The sequence below is a fragment of the Scyliorhinus torazame genome, chromosome 14 (assembly GCF_047496885.1).
Source record: "Scyliorhinus torazame isolate Kashiwa2021f chromosome 14, sScyTor2.1, whole genome shotgun sequence".
Taxonomy (NCBI): domain Eukaryota; kingdom Metazoa; phylum Chordata; class Chondrichthyes; order Carcharhiniformes; family Scyliorhinidae; genus Scyliorhinus; species Scyliorhinus torazame.
Genome location: NC_092720.1, coordinates 46186702 through 46214461, shown reverse-complemented (window position 1 = coordinate 46214461; position 27760 = coordinate 46186702). Strand labels below are relative to the sequence as shown.

Genomic DNA, 27760 nt, shown 5'->3' with positions numbered 1-27760 from the left:
GCACATGAACCCTTGCATCAAGAGAGTGGCCATTCTCTTGGAAGGCCATATGCAACACCCCCTCCCTGAGTGGGCTCAGGAACAGCGCATTGACATGCACAGTTAGAGTGAGGCTCTCTGTGTTGCTGATAGTGCAGAAATGCTTGGAGTGGATGGCAGCTGCAACCCAGCCAGTGGCCTCATCCAGGGTGCAAGCGCACCATGAAAGGGCTAATTCAGCAGAAGAGGCTGATGAGGGAATAACTCCTCAAAGGCACTGGAGCTAGCTCAAACCCCCTTGGCCTCAGAAACCATCCATTCAGCAAGGCCTTATGACAGAGACTGCTCCTGTGATAATACAGCTTCCACAGCAGCCTCTGGAACAATCAAAACAGTAACCTCCATGAGAAGGACAGTACCACAGACATCTCAGCCGAGCATAGAGACTAGGGAGCAGGCTGCTTCTACCTCATTCTCAGCCAAAAATGAATACCTCCTAGGCATGGGTGGGAACAGAAGACACCATGCTGTCCGTTGCAACCTATGAGTTGCCAAGGTGATGTTTTCTCAATTTGTTTGTTTATTAACTTTTCCTCTAATAATAATTGCTTATGCTTTTGAGTGATATTGTTGTTTGATTTCAAAGAGATATGTAGTTAAGAGGGGCTGTCAGCAGGGCCTTAGTTTGCAATGTTGCCATGGTCTGTGCAGTGGGGGAATATTGGCATTTGGTAATGTCTTTGGGTGTGAATGAAATTATCCAGATCTGTGTGCTTGCAGGATGATTTTGCTTTCTGATGGATGGTGAGTTACAGAATCACCTGCTATAAGGAGTGGGAGACACATAAGTGAAACCTCGCTGAATTAGAATGGCCCAGGCTGAATTAGAATGGCCAGCCTGCTTATTATCTGAGCCCTGCAACAGCCTGGGAGGTCTTCTTCCAAATCCTGGACATCGGGCTCCTCTGGAGCATCCCCTTCATTCTCTTCCTCCACTTCTTTCTTTCCCCCGTCCCACTTCCAGGAAGAGTGACGTTGCAGAAAGTCAAATTGTTCTGCATGCTGAATCACATCCTGGTGGGCTCATATTGGAGAGCACCAGTCAAGCAGTCAAGGCAATGGAAACTCATCCTCAGATTCCAATGATCTGTTCAATGCAAGTTTGTGTTAGGAGATGGCTTTGATTGCAGCACCTCTCTCCACCCATGTCTGGATGCAAGAACACCTCCTCAGAAGATGACCCTTATCTCCCAGCAATCACTCACAAGTATGGATGTTGTCCTAAAGAGGTACGGCACCTGAGACTCTTGAAGGATAGAGAAATGATTACAGCCCGGAAAGATGCACTTCCTGTGGTCATAGACCAGCTGGACATTCATTAAATGGAAGCCCTGTTCATGAATCTTGCTGGCTGGCCTGTCAGTGCCTTGATCACTCCTTGGATACAATCAATAATTCCCTGAACCTGAGAGAATCCATCAATGGCAATAAACCACTATGAGCCTGCAATATTCCATCTGTCTCAAAATGGATGGATTTTCAGTTCTCCTGAATACAGCATTTGTGACTTGCCTGGTGGCATGATGCGATGCCACCCTTGTTCACGGCTAATCGGCAGAACAATTCGGATGTATATAAGTTCAGGGCAGTGGTGATCTTGAGAACTGCAAGTAGAGAACTGCCATGTGGACAGGTCAAGTTAACAGGTCGGTTTGCACTAGGGCAAGGATGTCCAAAACCAACTGCCTGGATTGGCGCAGTACCCTACAGCACTCGCTCTCTGTCATTTGCAGTTAGTTGACTCTTGGTTCAGTACAAAATATTCTTACGTAGCGATTTCTTCCTCTTGCAATCCGTCACTGTGCTCCACTGGCCTCTTTTGTTTCCAATTAAGGGCAATTTAGCATGGCCAATCCACCTACCCTGCACATCTTTGGATTGTGGAGTGAGACCCACGCAGACAGACAGGGAGAAATTGTGTAAACTCCACAAGGACAGCGACCCGGAGCTGGGATTGTACCCGGGTCCTTGGCGCTGTAGGCAACAGTGCTAACCACTGTACCACCATGAAGCACCCTCTGGCCTCCTCTTCACCAGGAGGTGCAACTGCTCAGAAGCTCTTACTTGCTCCTCTGTCCAATATCAAAGCAGTGTTCTCCCTCTGAACTCTTTTTACTGGCATTCGTTCATTCATTCACCAGGGCTTCCTCAACCAACCTCTGCTGCCCAGATGATCCCAAGAGCTTCAAGTTATTTGCAATGGCCCTACTATGCACTGCTCACAAATGCAACACTCTCAATACCAGATCAAAAGCCTTTTAATGGGCTCAACAACCATCCAGTTGCAGGCTCACAGGTTTCCGACTATTCCCCCCACCTTTGAAAGTTGCATCACATTCCAGAGGTGTTGGGATCCAGTGACGCCTTCCATGAACAGGATTTTCAGTGCATCCCCACAGGCAATTGAAAGTCCAGCCCCTCGTGTCTGCTAAACAGCAAAAACATTGGAAGAAATTATAATCTCTTCCATTAATTTTGCCTATTTCACACTGTCAGTGACCTTCTGTAGTCTGCACCAGCACTACTTGGGCACAAATCGAATCATACCATTGAACTATTAAAATATGAAAGGTTGAATTTTTGCTGAAATGTGGAGTTCTTTAATACTGGTGGACATTGTGGTGATATACATCACTGTAAGTACACAAAGGGTTAATGTCACGATACACACAGGGGTGGCACTACCACAGGAGGGCATTACACCAACCCATATAAAAGGACACATCACACATGCTCAGCCTCTTTCCAGTGGAGACTCTCAATGAGTACAGACACAGGGTTGATTGAACATCACTCCCACCACGTGGATTGTAGCAGACTGGTTAGTCAGTCTGAGTAGCTATATCAGGATTAACAGTAACCTCGAATCCAAGTAGGAGAATTGTTAATAACTTAATAAATGTGTTAAAGCGATCTCCAAGTCTGAACCTTCCTTTGTCAGAGTGCACATCAAGGAAGCAGCTTAGGCTACGTCAAGAGAATAACAAAACAGACATCACCTGGATCCAGAAGTTCTGCCGCCATTTCCAACAGATCCTATTTTTGCTGAGGGGGGACCAGACCATTTCAATTCAATGACAAGTTGAACAAACTCAATTTTTGCAGGAGCAGGGACCTCATCCCATAGTTTGGGAGTTACGAATCTTTAGAGAGGTCGTAAATGTTCTTGAAGGGTGCATAAGGTCTGTAGAACTGTCAAGTTATTTATATTTTTTAATATTCATTTATGGGATGTGGGTGTCGCTAGCTAGGCCAGCATTTATTGTCCATCCCTAGTTACCCTTCAGAAGGTGGTGGTGAGCTGTCCTCTTGAACTGTTGCAGCCCCTGAGGAGTAGGTACACCTACAGTGCTTTTAGGGAGAGAGTTCCAGGATTTTGACCCAGCAACAGTGAAGGAGGGGCGCTATATTTCCAAGTCGGGGTGGTGGGTGACTTGGAGGGGAACCTCCAGGTGATGGGGCTCCCAGGTATCTGCTGCTCTTGTCCTTCTAGATGGTAGTGGTCGTAGCCAGTATGATTTGTAATGGAGGTTTTGAGGGGGAACATTTAGGAACTGGAAAGGGCTGATTCGGGGGCTGGGGTTGAGGATCTGCTTTACGCTGATGACCTGCTCTTGTATATTTCAGACTCGTTGGAGGGGATGGGGGAAGTAATACGAATCCTGGGGGAATTTGGCAATTTTTCGGGGTATAAATTGAACATGGGGAAAGCGAGATGTTCGTGATCCAGGCAAGAGGACAGGAGAAGAGACAGGGAGAGCTGCCGCTTAGAATGATAGGAAAGAGCTTTCGATATCTGGGAATCCAAGTGGCTCAGGAATGGGAGGCACTGCACAAGTTAAACCTATCCCGGCTGGTAGAACAAATGAAAGGGAACTTTAAGAGATGGGACATGCTCCCGCTATCACTAGCGGGGAGGGTACAGACCGTGAAAATGACGGTCCTCTACAGATTTCTGTTTGTCTTTCAGTGCCTCCCCATCTTCATCCCAAGGGCCTTTTTCAAGCAGGTGAATAAGGTTATTTTGGGCTTTGTGTGGGCTGGTAAAACCCCGTGAGTGAAGAAAGTGTTGCTGGAGCGCAGTCGGGGGGAGGGTGGGTTCGCGCTGCCGAACTTCTGCAATTACTACTGGGCGACTAATCTAGCCATGATTAGGTAGCGGGGGAGGGGTCGGTATGGGAGCGGATGGAGGCGGCGTCATGTAAAGACACCAGTCTGGGAGCATTGGTAACGGCACCTCTGCCGTTCTCGCCGGCCCGATACTCCACAAGTCCAGTGGTGGAGGCGGCTCTGAGAATCTGGGGGCAGTGGAGGATATATAAGAGGGTGGAGAGAGTGGGTGCCTCCCATTCCTGAGCCACTTGGATTCCCAGATATCGAAAGCTCTTTCCTATCATTCTAAGCGGCAGCTCTCCCTGTCTCTTCTCCTGTCCTCTTGCCTGGATCACGAACATCTCGCTTTCCCCATGTTCAATTTATACCCCGAAAAATTGCCAAATTCCCCCAGGATTCGTATTACTTCCCCCATCCCCTCCAACGAGTCTGAAATATACAAGAGCAGGTCATCAGCGTAAAGCAGATCCTCAACCCCATCGGTTTGGACCCCGATCTACAAGAACCATCGGTTTGTACCTGGTAGACTGGATGGAGGGTTCTGTAGATGGCAATGGGCAGGAATTAAAAGGATGGGGGATCTATTTATAGATGGGAGCTTCCCCAGCTTGAAAGCCTTGGAGGATAAATTTGAATTGCCAGCAGGGAACGGGTATAGGTATTTGCAGGTGCGAGACATTTTGAGAAAGCAGGTTCCGGCCTTCCCGATGCTGCCGCCACAGGGGATGCAGGACAGAGTTGTCTCCAGTACCTGGGTGGGAGAGGGGAAGGTATCAGATATTTACCAGGAGCTTTGGGATGCAGAGGAAACCCCGGTGGAGGAGCTTAAGGGCAAGTGGGAGGACTAGCTAGGAGGAGAGATAGAGGCGGGTCTGTGGACGGATGCCCTAAGCAGGGTTAATACATCCTCATCATGTGCCAGGCTTAGCTTGATACAATTCAAGGTAGTCCACTGGGCACACATGACTGTGGCCCAGATGAGCAAGTTTTTGGGGATAGAGGACAGGTGTGCGAGGTGCACGGGAAGCCCAGCAAACCATGCCCACATGTTCTGGGCATGCCCGAAGCTTAAAGGGTTCTGGTAGGGTTTCACTGAGGCAATGTCCACAGTACTCAAAACACAGGTGGTGCCGAGTCCAGAGGTGGCGATCTTTGGAGTGTCGGAAGAGCCGGGAGTTCAGGGGGCGAAAGAGGCCAACGTCTTGGCCTTTGCCTCCCTGGTAGCCCGGAGACGGATGTTGTTAATGTGGAGGGACTCGAAGCCCCCGAGTGTAGAGACCTGGGTTATTGACATGTCTGGGCTTCTCAGTCTTGAGAAAATAAAGTTTGCCTTAAGAGGGTCAATGGTAGGGTTCACCCGGAGGTGGCAGCCGTTCGTCAACTTGCTTGGGGAAAATTAAACTGTCAGCAAAAGCAGTATTCCAAAGGGGAGAGGGGGGGGGGGGAGAGAGGGCCAGATTGTTGTTTCATGGTTGGGGTGTGTGAAGATTTGGATGGGAGGGAAAATGTTTATTGTACTATGTTCATGGCATTATTATTATTATAAAAACTTGCAAGTACCCTAATAAAAAAATTTTTTTTAAAAGAAAGTTTGGCTCGAAGAATTCAATTTCGCCTTTACAGTTTGCAATACAATTTCCATTTTCTGTTTCCTTGCCATTTGTCACCTAGGCTTATACCTAGATACTTTTGGAGGTTTTAAGAGTGTTCCAGTGATTATTCTTTGGCTAATATTATTAACAAGGAAGGACTGCACTTACAATATTACTGCTATCGGGATAGAAGCATCAACAACATTGTTCCAACAACATTACAGTGTCTGAACAGTGCACAGAATTGTAATTGCTTAAGGAACAGATAATACAACCCCTTCAAAAGGAAACCTCTTGAACAGCTAAGATTTGAGATGTATTTGTCAGCTTTCTAACATGGAAGTAGCTTTAATCATGATTGGCTAATTAGCGTGCCAGTTTCCTCATGTTGAGATTTTCTGGAAGGTTCGCTGTTGGCTTGATGATGAATGTGGTGTTGAATATATTTTTTAATTCACAGTAATAGATGTCAGGTTAAGCATCTGAAATATATTTGCAGTTTGGCAATCTCTTAACCAGGAATTTAAATGGCAAAAATCCAGCCTGAAATAACACTGTGGCCTGAATTTTACGCTCACCTGCTAATAGGTTTATAGGGGGGAGGGGTCAGTGTGAAATATCGCAGAGGAGCTTCCCACTGAGCACCCGCTCACCCCAAACTCTCAGAAATTTTACACTGGGACAAGCGAGGCTTCAGACATGTTGCCTGCTGTTGCACCAATTGGGGCCCTTAAGTGGAAAATGATTGTCCACTCAAGGACCTTTATCGCCCAGCCTCAATTATTAGGTTGGTGGAAGTAATTCCTGGATATGATGAAGCTTGAAAATAATCGGGTTCAGGCCTCAGGCAGGAAAGGGGGAAGGGCAACTCCTTCAGAATTTCCCTTTTAACTTCAGGCACTCCCCCTTAAAGCCTGTTAGCCACAGGACCTCCCACCCCGCTACAACGCAATCCCTCCACTGTTCATTCCCCAGGCCTCATTCACTCCCTGCTCTGAGCCCGTCGAAACTTGCATCTTCCACGAATCCTTGGACTTAGGCTCCGGGGACTGCATGCAGTCCCAGTCCTGTTCTTATGGGCCAGGGTTTAGAGAACACCAAAGTGTATCATGGAGTTCACCTGACCCACAACTTTTAATAGAATGTGGTGTGGGGAGCACACAGCCCAGTCTACAGATGTGGTAGAGCAGAAATGGAAAAGTATTTTTTTATAGCAAAACAATGTTTATTCTATGAACTCAAGTTAACCTTTTTAAAACATACAATGAACATCTTAGCAACCATCAATACAAATATAATCCCCAAAGAAAACAACACTAAGTAATTCTTACTTTCCTTTTGACATCCATAAGACTTAAAATACCTTTTAACAGAAGCACATCAGGTTAAAGTCACTACTGAGAGCAGTTATTAGTTTTAAAGCACCAGGACCGATTTACAGAGAGAGACTCTAATTCACCTTCTGACTGTGACTGCAGCTATCCAGCTCTGGAAAAGGAAACTAAAACACACCCTGCAGCAAACAGCCTAAACGAAAGTAAAAAGCTGACAGACAGCCCAGCTCCACCCACTCTCTGACATTACTGCAGTGATAAACACCCATTTCTTAAAGGTACTCTCACTACAGATACTTATATACGCACCCATTTATAAACACCCATTTCTTAAAGGTACTCTCACATGACACTGTCTACTGCAGCTTCTGGCACTGCAGGGATATAAAGATTTGCTGGCCAATCAGATTAGCTGGCAGATTTCTGAGGTGGCACTTCCTCCAGAGTGAGGGGCGGAATTCCCATCTGCATCCAATGACCACTCGATGTGTGAAATTGTTGCGGAGCAGGCAGTGACTTTTCAGATGACAAGCCAGTAAACCCTGCCATCCCAAAAATCCTAGTCTGTATCTTGTGCCAATACAAGATTGGCTGTCAATACCCGAATGCGTACTGGCTCTTGTAAGTGCAGAAATCCAATGACGTCTTGTCTTTTGGACCGGGAGGAAACAGTAATAGGGATCCATAGCTGACATCAATTTCAGAGAATTTAAACACAGAAAATACTGCACAATCTCAGCAGGTCTGACAGCATCTGTGGCAAGAAAAGGGAGCTAACGTTTCGAGTCTGATTGACGCTTTATCAAAGTCATCCAGACTCAAAAAGTTTGCTCCCTTTTCTCGCCACAGATGCTGTCAGACCTGCTGAGATTGTCCAATATTTTCTGTTTCTGTTTCAGATTCCAGCATCCACAGTAATTTGCTTTTAACAAAGAATTTAATCCCCCACACGGACACAAATACCCCTCTTCTTGCCTGAGGAACCCCAACCCCTCCCCAGAGGTTTGTGCTGTGTGTCAGGCAGGGAAGGCCCCGGTGAAAGCCGCAGCCAAGAGCAATGAGATTAATTTTGCAACTGGAGGGAAGAGCATGGTCAGGGGAAGATTGTGATGGGGGTTTACAGGTCTGCTTTATAGCCATTAAGGTCACTCTTTGTTGCAATTCAACTACAACAATGGATTGTGTTGGGGTCACATGTATTTATGTCATTATAGATCAACATTCCAATCACAGTTAATATTATATTAAATGCCCAAATTATTATTTCTCTTTCCTAATTTTATACAAGAGCAAGTTTCATACTGCCAGGAGTTAAAGCTCAAAGACGGTCAAAGAAATTCATACCTCCTGGTTCCCAGACCATAACTCTGCCCCATGTAGTTAGAACTGCTGCAGTGCATGACATTGGCAACAATGCAGCCTGAATTAAAACTGCAATGGTCAAGAGTAATGGTTGAAGATTGAGAAACTCTAAATTGTCTGGCAATTATATGTTTAATATCCTTGTATTTTTTTATCCTGTTTTCTTGTTGAAATGAAATGAAATGGAAATGAAATGAAAATCGCTTATTGTCACAAGTAGGCTTCAAATGAAAAGCCCCTAGTCGCCACATTCCAGCGCCTGTTCGGGGAGGCTGGTACGGGAATTGAACCGTGCTGCTGGCCTGCCTTGGTCTGCTTTAAAAGCCAGCGATTTAGCCCTGTGCTAAACCAGCCCCTTCTATTCCCTGGTGCAGGTGAGATGCACCCTTGTGGGACTGAGTGGTTGCATCTCCCCTTTATTGGCTTGGGTCAGGCTATTACATAGTACATAGAACATACAGTGCAGAAGGAGGCCATTCGGCCCATTGAGTCTGCACCGACCCACTTAAGCCCTCACTTCCACCCTATCCCCGGGACCCAATAACCCCTCCTAACCTTTTTGGTCACTAAGGGCAATATAGCACGGCCAATCCACCTAACCTGCACATCTTTGGACTGTGGGAGGAAACCGGAGCACCCGGAGGAAACCCACGCAGACACGGGGAGAACGTGCAAACTCCGCACAGACAGTGGCCCAGCAGGGAATCGAACCTGGGACCCTGGCGCTGTGAAGCCACAGTGCTATCAACTTGTGCTACCGTGCTGCCCATTGCCCGTGAAGAGTGGGGTTTGGGTTGGATGCTGTTTCCCTGTTATCTGTGTGATTAGCTCCAATGGTTATTGTTTTTTCTTCCTTTTTATCTTCTGGGATGCGGGCTGAGCCCTCCACTGCGTCTCTCATTTTGCCCTTGCTTTTCCCCTGAACTATTGGGAAGTGCAGTTCTATCCTGGTCATATCGAGGCCGACTGGATATCGGCTTGAACGTTTTCAGGTGATGTTGGCTTTTCTCCTGGGTGGTCCTAGTTGTGGTGTGGATTGCCAGGGGGTCGTTTTGAGTGCTGACTGGCAAGTCAAATACTCACAAAGATCCCACCCCGGGGATCCCTTGCCAGCAGGGACTGGAATGATTATCCTTTCTTACGTTATGGGCTTTGTGAGTATTTGTCGTTCCCCTTCGTGGAGGTAGCTCTGGGGCTGGATTCTCTGTTCCTGAGGCTAAGTACCGGGGCCAACGGAGGATCCGTGAAGTTTCACGACAGGAAAATCAGCACAAATCCCTCAACGATTCCAGTACCGGTGAGGGGCCAGCATTGGTGCCGTGTGAAACACCCACGGAACGCGCAGAAAACGGCCAGAGAATCGCTGGATCCAGGGACGCACATGCGCAGGGCTGACAAGCTGCAGTTGCATACGCCTACACCCCCCACACACGCACCGATTGCGGCATAAAACATGGTACCGGCCATGCTGGAGCACATACCTGTCGACCCCGATCTCATAGCCCACCTCCTGGCCTTCCCCCCCCCACTCCCCCCAGCCCTAACAGAAACGCCCCCGGCCAGCAGCACGGATCTCGGCTCAGTGTGGTGGCGTTGGACATTGCCCACAGCCGGCACACCAGGCTCCCGACTACTGGGACCACACGTGTCCCGCGCCCTCGGGATCTAAGCCCTTTGGAGGTGGAGCATCGCGGGTGGGCCAGCTGATGACGTTGATGGGGTTGCGACTGCACATGTCCCAATGACGCCGATTTGGAGGGGGCAGAGCATCGCGAAGCAACGTCAAACAGGTGTCTGCCCCGATTTCGGTGTCGGGAGCCATTCTCCGCCCAACCGTTCTCAATTTCGACGTCGGGCTACAGAGAATCCCGCCCCTGGTCTTTTCTCTCTGCTCCTTTTTGCTGCTGGTCCTCTCATCATTATGTTGTGACTATATTGATGTTGATTCTCTCCCGGGCCTGGACTATGTGCTTGTATATTCCCCTTAGTGCTGGAGATTTTGCGGACTTTCTTTGGGTTTTTTTGTAGTGTTGGGTATGATATATCCGTTCTTGGTTTCTGCAGGGGGCTGTTGGGTTTGATATCTGACAGAGATGGCTAGGTTGTGCTGCTGGTGCTGTTGAGCTGCTGCAGCCGATGAGGTTATATGTTAGTGCTCCCTTACTTAGCTGTGTGTCGTACGGCATGGGAGGGTGCGTAGTTTCTGACTTTGCCCTGTTCTTCCCTTGGTTTCTGGTGGGGTTACGGGATTATTCAGTTTTGCCCAGTGATTGCACTGAGCCTGTTGTGATGTCATTCTCCTGTTCCATTTTGTGCCCATGTTAGTTGAGTCTATTTTTCTGCTATCCTTATGTATGGTATTATTTTGTAACTTTGTTGTGTCTGTTCCTAACGTGCAAAATTCCAATACATATACTTTAAAAAAAGATTTTGTTCAAATAGAAAATGGCCACATTTGGGAAATTATCTTGATAGGGATTTGGTGAGCCCACCATATGGGAAACTGAATTAATTTCAACTAGCAATCCAGTCATCAACCCAGCATGCGTCAATAATTGTATTATTTCAAATAGGTTGAATAATGTCTGGAAAATATTTTCACTTGATGTGAGTTTTGCGCACTTTTAAATAAAAATGTTTAGCAAATTGCTGTGACAGAAATGAAATGACTTAACATTATGCATAGTTCCTTTAAACTTTGGAATTTTTAAAATGGTTAATGAAATCACTGTGAATGGTTCTGAAATTGAGGACTGCATCTCTGTGGGAGTGTAGCAGGATGTTCTGGCCTACACTAATGGGCAGCGCGGTCGCACAGTGGTTAGCACTGTTGGTTTACAGCGCCAGGGTCCCGGGTTCAATTCCCAGCTCGGTCACTGCCTGTGAGGAGTCTGCACGTTTTTCCCTGTGCCTGCGTGGGTTTCCTCCAGGTGCTCCGGTTTCCATCCACAAGTCCCGAAAGATGCACTGTTAGGTAATTTGGACATTCTGAATTCTCCTTCTGTGTACCCGAACAGGCGCCGGAATGCGGCGACTAGGGGCTTTACACGGTAACTTCATTGCAGTGTAAATGTAAGTTTACTTGTGACAATAAAGATTATTAACATTAATATGTGTAAAAGCCACCAATGCAATCTTACATAGGCAAATAACTACATAGGCAAATAACTTGTATTATTGTTAGTAATCTCAACAAAACTCTGATAGGTCCAATGTTCGCTTCCACAAATTGGTGGAGATTCCACCATTAATTATGCATGGTAGCACAGTGCTTAGCACTTTGGCTTCACAGCACTAGGATCCCAGGTTCGATTCCCGGTGGGGTCACTGACTGCGGAGTCTGCACATTCTCCCCGTGTCTGCGTGGGTTTCCTCCGGGTGCTCCGATTTCCTCCCACTAGTCCCGTAAGACGTGCTTTTAGGTGAATTGGACATTATGAACTCTCCCTCTGTGTACCCGAACAGGCGTTGAAATGTGGCGACTAGGGGCTTTTCACAGTAACTTCACTGCAATGTAAACCTATTGTGACAATAAAGATTATTATTATAATTACTGTGCGGCGATTATATCCCATAATAATCCTCCTCAACCTATGTGTTATGGGAGACTCTCAGCACATCATATGATGTTGGAATGTCAAGCTTGTTAGTTTAGACAGTTGCAGGCAACCATTGAGGTAGGCAGTATTTTTTTTAACTAGTTTTGGAAGTTTTCTACTAATGCTGATACCTGAGCTGCCATTTCAAATCAAAGTTTTATAAAGAGCCTGAGATAGGTTTCACATTGCAGCACGGTAGCATTGTGGATAGCACAATTGCTTCACAGCTCCAGGGTTCCAGGTTTGATTCCGGCTTGGGTCACTGACTGTGCGGAGTCTGCACATCCTCCCCGTGTCTGCGTGGGTTTCCTCCGGGTGCTCTGGTTTCCTCCCACAGTCCAAAGATGTGCAGGTTAGGTGGATTGGCCATGATAAATTGCCCTTAGTGTCCAAAATTGCCCTTAGTGTTGGGTGGGGTTACTGGGTTATGGGGATAGGGTGGAGGTGTTGACCTTGGGTGGGGTGCTCTTTCCGGGAGCCGGTGCAGACTCGGTGGGCCGAATGGCCTCCTTCTGCACTGTAAATTCTATGATAGTCCCACATTGCTGGTGTTAAGGTGATTGGAACAGACAGAAGGAAGGGGTGCAGAGGGGACCAGTATGGTGGGAAGAGTTCAGCAACAAAAAGTTTTAAAATCTCTGGTCTGTTATTACGATCTCAGACCAGACCCCAACTGTGGCTAGGATACTGGACCAAAACCCCAATATTTTAGTTTATTTGTAAGACTGTGCAGATAAAATTATTCACTCCAGTAGTGATTGCATTAAAAAAATAAAGCTTTGGTATTTCTAAAACAAAATTTCATTATGAATACAATATTCAATATTTAACTTCACACCCAAAGTACAGCTTACAATTGCCCCCTTAACACAACTATACCATTTTCCATTAAACAACAGGAAAATAAACATACAGCTCTTAATCCATCTTAAAATTAGCAAAACATGGAGTAATGCTTTATAAAACAGATTGGGCTCTGGTTGGAACCCCTTCTGAAACTGGCTGACTATCTTCAAATCGCTGCTTCAACTGGGTTGTTTCAACCTCTTCCTTGTTTTTAGACAAGACTACTCTGCTTTAAAATATTATACTTTTTTTTAACTATCGTACTTGGAAAGAATTGTGGCAGATCATAACTCAACTCCTCCCTCAATGCTTCTCCAAACTCTCTGCCTTTCTGAGCTCCACCCAGCAATGACCTCATCTCCCCAAGCTGAAACACATTGGGTATGATTTAACAACCGCGGTGTGCCCGGCAAGGATCCATGTGGGCCGGTTAGATCATGGGAGAGGCCCAAATCAAGAAGTGCGCAGGGTGCCGAGCAGTTGCCGATCTAACCGGCCCGTTCCCGTTGGCGGGATCCGGATTCCACCCAGATTCGGCGCAAAGCTAATTGAGGCCAATTAAGGACAATCTCCATCTCATGGGCAAAATGAAAGCCCGATCTAACGGACCCCCTTGATCGAACCAGCTCCCCCCAGTGAGAGGTAACACGGGCGCCAATTAGCATTGATCCACGCAACTTAGACCAGGCGTCATGGCATCTGGGGGGAGTCTCCCAGACCATTGGAGGCCCCTGGTGGTCAGGAGCAGGGTGCCCTCCTCCTGGCATCTGGCCACCTTGGCACTGTCAGGATGGCACTGCCAGGTTAGATGGAGCACTGCCAGGGTGGCAGTGCCAGAGTTTCTAGGTGCCAATGCCAAGGGTCAGGACCTGAGGGGAGTCATGCCCATGAAAGGAGGGATGAGGGGGGCATGAATGGTCCGGGCCGAAGGCCGGCTATGAGCATAAGAACTAGGAGCAGGAATAGGCCATCTGGCCCCTCGAGCCTGATCCGCCATTCAATAAGATCATGGCTGATCTTTTTGTGGACTCAGCTGCACTTAACTGCCCTCTCACATAACCCTTAATTCCTTTACTGTTCAAAAATCTATCTATCTTTGCCTTAAAAACATTCAACGAGTTCAGCTGTCCAGTGATGAAATAAATTCTAAGTGTGGGCTAGCCCGGAGAGAAACCCCTCAGGGCCCGAAAAAGTGACTAAGTGTGGTTAGATAGCGGTGGGTAACTCAACAACGGAGCCTGGGAGAAACACCCAGCCAAACCCGTCTGAAATGACATTTAGAAATCTTTCCTTTAGATCCTGCTCACTATCTCTGCAGGCTGCTGTTGCTCTTATTAGCCTTAGTTTTATTAGCTCTAATTCTGTCACCTTTGCTCACGAGTCGCCAGGTATCTTTCTGATACCGCCACGTGGTTCAAGCTCAAGTAATGATTAATAATGCAGCACACTGCTTAGTAAAAGTTAAATCAACGATCATTTATTATATACAGTAATAAATACTTATACAATAATCCTACTTCTGGACTACTACCTACCACTAAAGGCCAATAATTAACTTTGGAAATGGCCCACCAGTTCAGGGAAACGAATGGTCTATCGAATTGATTCTGGCCTGTGGGATTCAAAAGGCTGGTACGAGTCGATAGTCAGGAGCGCCTATCAGGTAGCGATCGCTGGAGTAACACTTACAGTAGTCTTTGTCGAAGGGTCTCGAAGGTTGCGAGCAGGAGAAGAAGGGTCGATCTGAACTTGGCCCCTATTTTTATAGTTCCTAGGGGCTTCCCCACCTCTCGGAGCGGACCTCGTACCTGGTTCCAAGTGATTGGACTTGGTCCCAATCACTTGGTTCGATATGCTCCAATAACGGGGCGATTCCTTGATCGGGGGGTGGTCGTCTACCTTTCTTTGCCTCAGCCACTGCTGGCGCCGAAAGGTCTGGATCGGCTTTATGTTGCTAATGTGTAGCAATTGTTCCCGGGGATGGCTGCTTACTATGCAGATGGCTGGGTTGTTGTGATGTTAATGGCTGCAGGTATCGGTCTGGGCCGACTTCCCCAGAGCCGAATACACTGTTTTGCCTGCAGCTGTCCGTTTGAGTCCTGTTGGCTGATATCCCACAGCCTCTTTCGTTCGCCATTTTAGATCGGGGTTTGACCATTCTAATCGGGAATCAGCCATTTTAGGTGGCGACACTGCAAAAGCACATTAACTCCCAGGGACTTACCCAGTCAAACCACTATGTAGTAGCCAGACTGATAAATACATTCCTTCATCAATTTCATCTTCTGGCTGCTAAAAACATGACAACTGCAGTCAAACACAAACTAACCCCAAGCTTTTACCCTTAAATTGCCCACTACATTTAGAATCCAATTTCCTAAAATATTCCAATCTTGTTAACTATCTTGTTAACAGCTGGTTTAACAACAAAAAAAATCAAGCCCATACTTCTCACTACAGTGAATTAAACGTGAACCAACTAGATATCTCTGCCTTATATCTGAAACTATCAAAGAATAACCACTGTACCATTTGCAATGAATGCCCAAATAACTGCATTCTAATAAATTGTAGGCTCGATTCAAATAAATGGGAACAAAGTCTCATAACGAATGCGTTTAACTGCATGTTTCCCGGCGCTCGCAGCGACAAGAAATACATGGCCATTTAACGCATTTCATGTTGTATAAGGGGCCTCAGCGGGGAATGTGGCTAGGCCACACATAGCCTCATTTTGTACACTGGGGAAGCTCCGCTCGCCGGAACTCCCCCAGTGTAGCGAGATATCGGGACTCCATTTCTCTTTTTTTTTTAATAAACAATTTGATTGAGGTATTTTTGGCATATAAAACAGCAACATTATACCGTGTAAAAAAAAGCAAATAAGACATAATGCAAGCATTGGCTCCCCTCTCGCAAGAACCTGCCTAAGCAACCCCCTACTCTACGCTACCCTAACCCCCCCCCCTCCCCTGCTGATGATTAATTCTCCGCGAAGAAGTCAACGAATGGCTGCCACCTCCGGGCGAACCCTGACAGCGATCCTCTCAAGGCGAACTTAATTTTCTCAGCCCGTGAAAGCTCGCCATGTCCGAAAGCCATGCTTCAGACTTCAGGGGCTTTGAGTCCCTCCATGCCAACGGTATTCGTCGCCGGGCTACCAGGCAGGACACCATTTCTAAATGATGTCCTGATCTTCATGGCCCCCGAAGCAATCACTGACCGCCACCCCCTGCCTGAATGCTCTATGCTGCCCCCATCACCCCAATCACCCAAACAGAGCACCCCAGCCTGATTGGCACCTTGGAAGTGATACTCTGGCATTGCCCATGCCAGCTGGGAATGCCACCTGGGCACCAGGCTGGCACCCTGGTGACTGCCAGGATGTCAGGCTGGCACTGCCTGGGTTCCAAGATAGTACCAGCAATGCCAGGACATCACCCTGCCAAAGGGCATGCAGCTGGGGGCTTCCGATCCCCTGCGAGACTCCCATGAGTGTCGTTCCCCCCGTTTGTGGGGACCTGTGCTGAACAGCATTTCAAGGTTTCTGAGGCGAAGGGGATGAATCCCAAAGCAGGTACCTTGGGAAGCTCCACATTAGAGTGAGACTAACTGTCTCGCTCTAATATGCAGATTTGCCAAAAAGTCATCCCGCAAACAATGGGCGTGATTTACATCGCAACATCTCGCGCAATCGCATTGGATCTCACGAGTCGTGAGCCTGGTAGATACCGGGAGCGGGTCTCCCAGCTTTTATTGGCTACACTGCGCCATGGCAAGCTGCTTTTCAGGGACAGCGTGACTATTGCATCACGCCCGTAATATTTAAACATGAGAATTCATGCAGTGATGCATTGAGTATTGGATAAAACATTAAGAAGGTTCAATCCACCCTGTGAAGTTCAATGAGCTCCCAAAGTGGAAATGAGGGTGTTGTTGGAGGAGCCTCCCTTTCCCGTCTAAACCAATTCTGGATAGAGTCTGCTTTTGTTGTATAAGGGTGTTCAGGCAGAACACGGGTTCATGTGGAACTGGAGAAACAGTACCACATGATGGGAGACGATGTGTAATAAAGTCTGGAAGGAGCCAGCAGGGAGACAACACTCATGCAGGGCTGTACTTTGGAGTTGTATACAGTTATAACTTACCAATAAATGGTTTCTGTTCAACCATACAGGCCTCCAGACCTCTCAGTGAGACACCAAACAATATGGCACAGCAAAGGATTCCCCAATATCCAGGAAAAGCTGGACCTAGCTAGATTACAAAAGGCTAAGCAAAATTTTTTAATGGAGAAAAAGCTAAAGGCAGCAGAAGAATCCACTGTGCAGATAAAAAGGCATCCCTGATCGAACATAGACTCAAGGGACCTAGTTAGATCACAAAAGGTTTAGCACAGGGCTAAACAGCTGGCTTTGAAAGCAGACCAAGGCAGGCCAGCAGCACGATTCAATTCCTGTACCAGCCTCCCCGAACAGGCGCCGGAATGTGGCTTTTCACAGTAACTTCATTTTTGAAGCCTACTTGTGACAATAAGTGATTTTCATTTCATTTTCATTTCAAAAGACAGTAAAATTCAAAGAAACAAAAAAGGCTTAAAGGCAATAGAAGAATCTACTATGAAGATGAAAAGCCAGATCTTAGTGAATGCAGAATCAAGTGTCACAGCCACATCACAAAAGGCTGAGCACAACCCAAAAATGAAGTTTGAAAATCAGAGGAATCATCCACCGATCAGATGAGAAGAAGAAGCTGAGTGAGCACAAGAGTTAAGGGACCTAGCTAAATCACATAAAGGGTGAGCAAAGCACAGTAAAAAAGATGAGATTGGGTCTTTTAAAATAGACAGCAATCAGGATCAGCACCAGCATTCCAAAGTGCAGCTGCAGGAACAGGTCCACAGCACCATGACTTGTGGTGGCTGAACTCGACTGAAAGAAAACGAGAGTTTTAAAACTGAGGCCAAGCTTAAAAATCGATTTCCAATTTATTCCCTCTGAATTAAAAATCCAGCAGCCAGCCCAAGCGGCTGGTTTGCTTTGGAGAATCAAGCCTGCAATTGCAACAGGGGGCCGCCAAGGAACAGAAAAAGCATGGCAACTGTTGCGCCTTCTTGAAGAGCAAAAAGAATTTAAAGAGATACTCACCTGTTATGAAAAATGGCCATGGATAGTAAAATAAAACTATGAGACCCATTTAGGCTAAGGCAAGGACCAAATCAGGCCCAAAATTGTGCATCATGGAGACTTTTTTTTTGATTACAGGAGTACATCAGGTTTAAACAAAAACATCTGAAATAGTGCAAGTTAATAGGTTTTTATACTTTGGTATATTTGTGGATGAAGAGATGAGGTAATACTAAAACAAGGTATGGATGCATCCTCAGCCACATTTGATGAGACATTAAAGGCCTTTTACCAGTATTGTGAACCAATTTGTGGAGCCCACCGATCTTAAAGAAGGCCAAGAACACTCCCAATAAAGCACCAAAATGGCAAGGAGACCCCAGGATAACAGAATCAGCAAAACTCCACGTCAAGGGAGATGAAATTACAGGCTGAGGGAAGTGATACTTGAGCAAAACACAAGATGGTTGCAGACCATGTCAGCGTATTGAAGTACATGTGCCGAGGATAGAAAAGGCTGAGAAGCAGCCGGAACACTTTAAAATAAAGCTTTTTGAAAATGGCAACATGTTATCAAAACTGCAACTTCAGGTGGCAGTATGGAGCAAGCATCTGGCTGTGAATGAAAACAAGGTTATCCAAGATAACCCAAAATAAACAAAACCTGCAAAAAGAAATTGAAGCAATTGCATAGGAAAATGGTCGTATCAAAGTTGGAAAATACAGCAAGGCACAATAGCAAGTAGAAAAGGAACTCAAAGCAGTTTCTGTGGTGAAAGACCTTTCAAAGACTCAATATGTAGCCTTGGAATAACAGGGAAAGTTAAGAACAAAGTGTTGAATACTACTTCAGAAAATCTGTATTGGAACTGTCAGGTATGATAAAGCAATGCACTGAAGTGTGACATGTGTTGACGAGATCAGCAAGGATTGAAACAGTTGAAATAACAGTTAATCATCCTTCAAGACAAAATTCAAAAAGAGTACAAAACTCTTCAGAAGCTGGAAGGAGTCTTGTGAACAGCAGAAAAATCTCACGTAGACTCTGTTGAATTACAAGAAAACTCAAGACAAAGCAATTGAGCTTCGCAAAGAAAATGAAAACCTGTTGGAAGACCTTCACACATCACAAGCATACCCCAGATCAAAGTTTGTTCCTCTGGAAAATTACAAAGAAAAGCAAATCAAATTTAATGTTACTCTGAATAAAATTAAGAACTGGTTGGCAGCGAAGACTCAGCAATGTTCAATAATCCAGGAGTCTGTGTGGTAGTCTGTGTGTAGTAGAGCCTGGAAGGAACCAGCTTGGAGATCGCATCTTGGAGATGTATATAGTAATGAGACCAATAAACAGTTTATGTTCAATCATACAAGCCTCCAGACCTCTTTGTGAGAAACCAAACAATCTTACAACATTTGCAGGGAGTTTTCTTTAGATATATTTTGTGCCTGATGTAAGGTTTCCCTCTAATAAACTGAATTAATTGAAAATAAATTTCATTTAATATTTATATAAAGATGCTTAAGTAAATGTAATTGTTTTGAAAAGTGTTTAGTAAATATGAGAAAATTCAAATAGGTGAAGGTCTGAATGTGGACAGCATTTCTGATATGAAGCTTCCATTGGGATGAACTTCCTTTTATTTTTTCATATTTCTCTAGTCAGTCTTCAGCATAATGAAGCCCTACAAGATTAAAAGCGCAGAGATCAAACCACTTAAAAAACCTACAGTTGATGTCCCAAAAGTGCTGAGGTTTGGCAGATTCCCAGCATCTATTTAATAGCAAGAGAAGAAGACTGAAGCCTCTGATGTCAATTATACTGCCCTCAACTAAAGCAACTTCCCACTGTACCTGCTACTAAATAATGATGGCTTATCCATAATTCATATCTGCCTTCTGCTGTGCAATTCCTATGCAACATTGTAGTCTGTTAAAGCTTAATGCGCCTTTTTTGGTTTTTACATGAAACGAGTGCTTCATTTCAAACCCATCTAGCAATCTGTAATATAACAATTCCTCAAAATGTAGTGCATTCTCTTTTTGTTATTTAAAACTGGAGTATTGTATATTAATTTCATTATGCAATATTACCAAATATGTTGCTCACATGTAATTTGTAAAAATCTGTTATTGAATACCGTTTAACTGCTAACAGCTTTAGACTGGCCAGTAGTTAACCTGACAATATGTGAAAAGGTACCAGCTTTCAGATGCTTCATGGTATCAACAGGGTACAAATTCTACCAGTTTAAAGGCTCAGCTCGCTATTTTACAAAGGTAAAAACACCGTTGAGGTTCTTACTGTGGTCACACTCCTTGTCGAAGAACCGGACACTGATTATCAGGCATGCACAACAAATTTAAGAATTTGCATTTTGCGCGTATTTACAGTAAGGTTTAAGGTCCCAACGCTGGTGCTGGTTTACTCTTGTGAAACTCATTCAGAATTTAATAAGATCAGCAGGAAGCGCAAATGGAGCTCATGCATTTAAGCACCTGCAGGTCCTGTAAATTATATATTTTTCTTACTTTTGTGCATATTATATTTATTGCAGTGACAAGAAATGTGCAGTCAGAGCTATGGCAATCCCAATGCCTTGAGCATGTGATTGCTGTGGAATCTTGAAATGAATTGGCAGTCAGTTACAGGTCAAATTTCAAATCAGAACGCTGGCTTTGATTGGCAGGTCAATTAAAAACTTGGGAGAGATTGTGAAGCAGGCATGTTCTTAAAGACAGGATGCTGAAACATAAATTATTGCAAGACCTGTCAGAAAGAGACACAAATACTGGACATAGAATTGATCCTAATTCTAATTTAACAACTTTCAGCTTTTTCATATTTGCACCTTGTTTGGAACTAGCCAATTATTTTCCATTTGTCTTCAATTACTTATCCACGATCTGCTGCAGCTGTTGAAAGATGAAATCAAAGTTATCTGAGCCAGACCTGGTGGTTAATCATGGAGAAAGTGTGGTATAGTAAAGTTGCCTATGATTTGCAGTATTTAATAAGTGTTACAGAGACCTTTGCAGAAAACCAAAGTGGTACAGTGATTCTGTGGTGACACACAATATAGAAAAGACTTCTGGTGTATCAGAAAGAAATCAAAGTTTGTTGGACACAAACATAGAAACAGAGGCATTTCATTTAAAATAAAAAATGGCTGGAATTCTCCGGCCGTTGCAATTCATTTTCCCACTGGCAGCCCATCCCCGCCTGTGGGTTTCCCATTGACAAACGACGGGAGTACTGAATCTCGCCGCCAGTGAACGGCATGCCACCGAGAAACACAGGGCTAGGGGACTGGAGAATTCAGCCCAAAAAGTCATTGAGCTTGAAATAATGTATATTTCCAGTAATGTGAACCTAGCCATATGGACTAAAAATTAAATAAGTGAAAAATAAATATTTTACACATATGATTCATCACTTTACATTTGATAGCCACTTAAAGTCATTGATAGTGCTCTCAGGTTATATACTAACATTCATCCAGTATCACAAGCAAATGTTGGAGCAGCTACCTCTTTCTAATGAGCTCACCTTCAATTGGTTGATATTTTCAGTACCTTCACTGGAATATAATAGAGCTGCTCTACAATAAAAAGTAATATTCTGTGGGAAGCACAAAAAAATACAGATTTATTTTGTTATTAAAAAGAAAGGGTTTATTTAACCCATTAAACTTCCATTAAAATATTTACAACCTACCCTATCATGGACTCTACCTCACTTATAAATCTCATGCGGTCAAATTGCAGAAGTACTCCCTCTTCTTCCAGTGCAATCAAATATTTACCCATTCCCTGATCTTTATAGGATTGTGGTCGCTCCGAAAATCAAAATGCATTATTTCCGCAATAAGATTTACTTATTCCTGTCAATTGGCTTCATTACAGTCCCTGTCCAGTTTAAACATACCGCTCTTCTTGTGACATAGCAGAGTGCCATGTGCACTGTGGAAATGTGTGTCCATATGCACACAAGTCAATTTATGGTTAAGACAAATAATCCAATTGCTATTTGTTAATTTGCTCTCCCTTACATATTATCCATTTAAGTTTTGCCCTATAATGGACTCCAGAAGGCACTTACTCAATGTGGCCTTTGAGGGGGGTGAAGGGTGGTTGTGTGTGTCCAGGTTGCTGATTGTTCCATGGCTCCCACTATTATACAGTAAGATTCCCTGACTGAATATGGGCTTGCAGCCAGGATTAGCTTTATGTATCAGTTTTTGTTTTCAAAAACCCCTCCAGAGGGGGACTGCAACAAGACTTTCCAGATGTTATTTTAACTCCCAACAGCAGGTATTTTGATCCCAGGCAGCTGTGGATCCTGCAACTACCTCCTTGTCACGTCATTGAGCATTGCTTGTACTATCAAACAGAAATCATGTTCTTTTTGGCTCTTTAACAGCATTTCTTGCGTTGTGATAGAGATCAGGCATAAGGATCACGGGAATGAAATTGACAGCACTGTGGGCCGGATAGGAATTCTGGGGATAACAGAGAGTCATCAGCTTGAATGGTTAATTAGTTGTCACCTCTAGAAGAGGGAATGGTGTAGAAGGGAGTAGACTGCTGTCAATAAAAGCTATAGCAGTAACAGAATGACTCATCATGACAAATAGGATCATCCCATTTCAAGCCACGAATTGCAATAAACAAAATTCCATGAAGATCGCTTTGCAACTACTCCCTTATTGCATTGAATTTATTTTGGTATTTAAAAGTACACATATACAGTGTGGCAACCCTGCTGATAAATATCATCATAAATCGGTCCTTCCAGATCAGTTTCTATCACCAATATATACCCATCCATAGGGTTCTTTCCTGGGCCATCGCCAATAGCTAATCACCCATAAGTTTCCTCTTGTGGCATCACTAATGGCTGGTGGTTAGAATTTGCATTGGAGATCTGATCCTTTGCTGTATGTTTGGTATAGGTCTGTGTAGATCCAGAAATAAAACAACCGTTTACGCTGTTACTTTGAAGTTCCCCCTGGTTTTCTGTCTATGATATGGTGGAAAATCAGGAAAACCACAGAAATCTCAGATCAAAGTCTCCATTTTAGGTTCAAAATTATTTGGTATTCACTCATGGACTGTGGATATTGCAGGCAATGCCAACAGTTATTGTCCACGCCTAATTGTCCTTGAAAAGGTGGTGGTGAGTTGGCTTCTTGGACCACTGCAATCCTTGAGATGTAGGTGAACCTACGCTGCTGGTCGGTGACCTCTGAGAGCTCCAAGGCAGATGTTAGTGGAGTTGGGTGGGGGGGGGTCCAGGTTGCAGATTGTTCCAGGGATGCCACTGTTTTACAGTGCAATTTTCCAACAGGACATAGACTTCCTAACAGCAGTGTGGATGTACCCACATCTCAAGGTCAGCAGCAATTCAAGAAACCAGCTCATCATTCCATATATGCCAACTTTATCTTTTTATCTTTATTAATGAGACCATTGGAGACAAAGATGTACTTTGTAATCTGCGTCAACCCTAAAAACTGCATAATTGTTAAACTAAGGCGGGGGAGATTAAAGGAGCATTGTATCATACTCCAATTTTTTCATGTTTAATAAATATTTTTTCTTGTTATTAAAACTAATCATCGATCATGGTCCTGTGACTCTTTTCCTCCACCTTTTCTAAAAAAAAATGTAAACGTTACAGTCTTTTGAGCCAGGGTTTCATTCTGGGATCTTCCTGTCCAGTTATAACATCAGCTGGGGTTGTAACATCTGCTCCTTCAACGATGCCAGGAAGAAAATTCTGGGAATTTGATGCAGAGATTAAGGAAGACAATAAATGTTCCAGTAAGATAGTGTAGATCTTGGAATTGATTGCCTTGCTCATGGGTAGTGTGATGGATAGCATGTGCAAGATTGGGAAATGCTCTTGAAGAAAACTTGGTGACTTTCTGCAGTGCATCATATAAATCACACGTAGTTCAGTCACTGTGTACTACTGGTGGTGTTCAGAGGCAGGGTGCCATTCAAATGGACTAATCTGTTTTGGATGGTGTTGAGTTTCTTGAATGTTGTGGCTGCACTCATCCAGGTAACTGGTACGTATTTCATCACACTCTATGCTTGAACCTGGTCGACAATGGAGAGGAATTGAGGGGTGAAGAGGACAGTCACTTATCTGAGCACTTTCATGTATGTGTTCATATGGCTCGTCCAATATAATTCTGATTAGTGATGGCCCACAGGACATTGATGGTGAGGGTCTTAATAAAAATATTTAAAGATCAGGTGTGATGTTTGAGCTTTTCTGGCAGAGAAGCGTGGTGCATACGTTAACAGGTCATTTACAATCCCAAGCCTGTATGGTATTGCGTTCCTGCTGTAAGCTGCATCATATGTTATGTTATCATAGAATCATAGAATTTACAGTGCAGAAGTAGGTCATTCGGCCCATCGAGTCTGCACCAGCCATTGGAAAGAGCACCCTACTTAAGCCCACGCCACCACCCTATCCCCGTAACCCAGTAATCCCACCTAACCTTTTGGACACTAAGGGACAATTTAGCATGGCCAATCCACCTAACCTGCACATCTTTGGATTGTGGGAGGAAGCTGGAGCAGCTGGAGGAAACCCACGTAGATACATGGAGGAAGTGCAAACTCCACACAGATAGTCACCCGAGGACGGAATTGAACCGGGGTCTGTGGATCTGTGAGGCAGCAGTGCTAACCACTGTGCCCCATGCCGTCCATATGAATGGTGATGAATCTATATTTATTTGCCTCTGAATATCTTTCTTTCAGTACAACTCTGTAGCATCTGCAAAGTTACTGCAAATGCTTTAAATATTATTTATGAATATCATGGGCAGCAGACATTCTACAATGAATTCCTGGTATAATCCTCTGGTCACAGCTGTCTAATCAACCCGACAAGCATTGATCACAACTATTAATTTTCTGTTATTTAGTGAATTCATGTCTGAGTAATAGTTTCTCAATTGTCAAAACAATGGGCGTAATTCCGCGACCCCCATTGCACTCGCCGCCATGAGTTGCTGACTTGTGGCTCATTTAAATACCTGGATGTTGGATTCACCCGGTGCCCTGAGACAGGACAATGTGGTACCATGGCACTCCCCTAGTACCTGGACACCTGTCAACCCAGACCCTGCTGATGCCACCTGGGCACCTTGGCAGTACCAGCCTGGCAATGCCAGGGTGCCTGAATGCCAGATTGACACTGCCAGGGCCCTTGCCCGGGAGGCTGGGGCCTTGCCAGGTAGAGGGGGGCCTCCCCAAGGTTATGGGGTAAGGGGGTCACAAAAATTGGGGGGGGGTTCTGTGAGGGGAGGGGGGAAGATTGGAGCAGCCTGCCAAAATGGCGGTCTGATCTGCGAGGAGCTTGCTGGCGAGCTGAAGCCCGGAAGCAGGAAATTCCGCTAAGCATGGCCTCGGCGGAGAGAATCTCCCCGAGGCCGCAAAAAATAGCAACGTGCCATTGGATAGCAAGGTGTTTGTCGGCACTTCAGCTGCTGAGAAAACCCCATTAAACATTTGCTTTACACTTTGAATAATTCTTTTCATTATAAACTTTAAGATTTTTCCTAAACCTGATGTCAGTACAACAGACCAATAATGACCAAGGTAGTGCTTTAACCTGTACTTCTAACCTCATTTCCTTAAGTACTCTTGAATATTCATTTGACCCTGTTGGTGTTTGAACATTGAGCATTCTGGGTCTTAACCATAATTGATTTATAATACATTTACACAGTTGGATCTTTAAGTAGAAGAAAGGGGTGAAAACTGCTGTAAAAATATTTACATTTCTACTATAATATTATTTTTCTCAACATGGTGGGCCCACCTTCAGGACCTTTGGGCCTTTGATTGGTATAAAAGCAAATGCATATCAGAGACAATGGGTAGGATTTTTTTGTGGAGTCGGGAAGTGGCCTGTGGCCTGCCATTGGCTGGCCGTGGGATCTTCTGGTTCCGCCATTGTCAACGGGCTTTAATGTTGAATGCGCCCCTCACCACTGGGAAACCCATGGTAGGGGTGTGCTATCGGCAATAAAGGAAGATCCCACCAGCATGAACGGTCAGAAAATCTTGCCCAGAGAGAAAGCGCAGAGAGGAAGTCCTGAGTCAGCAACTCATCCAAAACTCTACCATCTGTGGAACCTTTCATAATTGCAGCAGAACGATCTTGGCACAGATTGGCCTTAACAGTCAGTTATGTACCCACCTAAACCCTACCAAGCACCCCAGATGAAAACATTGTCATCGTCGCCTCAAAGGATGAACAAAATTATTTTTCTTCCATTAGATAGCCTGTCTTCCCTTTCGTTTCACTATCCCGGTTTATGGCATATTATGTAATGTTTCAGATACTTCTTTGTAAACTCTCAAAGATCAATTATTGTCTGTAATCCACTGAAAATAGCAAACTACTTTGTACCTCGTACATGTTCTTTCTGTTATGACAAAATGTCAGCTGAAATGCTACAGGTTATATGACTCCATTAAAGTTGGTATTTTGTCTTTCAAACTGCATAATATTTCCAGTGTGTTGCGAGACACCTGCAGTGCATAGTACATCCAGTGTTTGAAACCCTGAAACCGGTGGCATAATCCTCCACCATCCCCGTGTCATTGTTTTCTAGAAATTGGACAATGTGTCATTTGTAAAAAAGATTATTAAGGGTTTCTTTCTTTATTTCAGATTAGTCGCATTCTGCGGAAGGGAGGACGCTTTATTTCCATCACATTTGCACAGCCTCATTTTCGGAAGCAGCTTTATGCCAAAAGGGATTACAAGTGGTCCATCAAACATCAAACCTATGGAACTGATTTCCATTATCATTTCTATACCATGACCAAAGGAGAAATCCTATCTTCTGGTGATCAGGAACTAGAAGATAAATGTTCACAGAGAGCAGAGCCCAAGGCCACAGCTTATCTCCAAATCACTGAGAATGAAGACTACCTCAATAACATTGAATTTTAATTAGCAAATGCATTCCAGGAAAAGTTGTGTACAAGCCAAAATGTAAGCAAATAAAGTATTATGAATGGGAAATTCACATTTGGTACATAGGCCGAAGAAGACTAAGAAAAAACTAGATTCAGGAGCTCTGACCTGGCATAGCATAATACAGAGGTTCTTAACCAAGGTGGGTGCAACCCCCTCAAATCTTCCAAAAATAATTATTGTGTAGAATATTGGATAGAATCCACTTGAGTCTCTCTCCCTTCTATTCAATATTTACTGTACTATCAAAACTACATTTTCTGATTTTTGAAACACTCTGGGAAGTGGAACACGATGTTTGGGCCCACAGGCAATCAGAGTGAGTGAATGAGGAGGTAAGGTAGTCAGTGGACAGGTAATGTGAGCTGGTGTATGTGCCCCTGGATTTGCACAGCTTCTCAGCCATTTATTTCACCCTCACAGCTTGAACCCCAAGCCTTTCTTGTCTTTGATTATGTTTTTGCTGCTTTATTTTTCTTCATTCTTATAAGATTGTATCACCTTACCTGTAACAGTTTCCTTTTCATCCTGTGTTTTGATATGGTGATTTTTTTTTTCTCCCCCAATTCACTTTATTGTAAACAAAAAGGTCAAAACAAAATAACAGTTAAAGTTGGGAATGTTTGGGGTGTTTGTTACTTTGGAATTGGGAATCAAGTGATTCTCATGCTTTCTGGGTTACTTTTTGACATCTTCATAATATATTGCTAGGGAGAGGGATATTGCATATTAG

General features: G+C 44.5%; 1 protein-coding gene across 2 annotated transcripts in view; it reads left to right on the top strand.

Moving 5' to 3' along the window:
- The window catches only part of ece2a (endothelin converting enzyme 2a), a 465220-nt gene extending 437858 nt beyond the window's left edge, over window positions 1-27362 (top strand). For both annotated transcript variants that reach the window (XM_072474093.1, XM_072474094.1), the window contains exon 3: window positions 26719-27362. In XM_072474093.1, coding sequence (XP_072330194.1) covers window positions 26719-27003 — 285 coding nt within the window. In that variant the 3' untranslated portion in view covers window positions 27004-27362. The remainder of the gene's footprint in view (window positions 1-26718) is intronic.
- The last annotated feature ends 398 nt before the right edge of the window (window positions 27363-27760 follow it).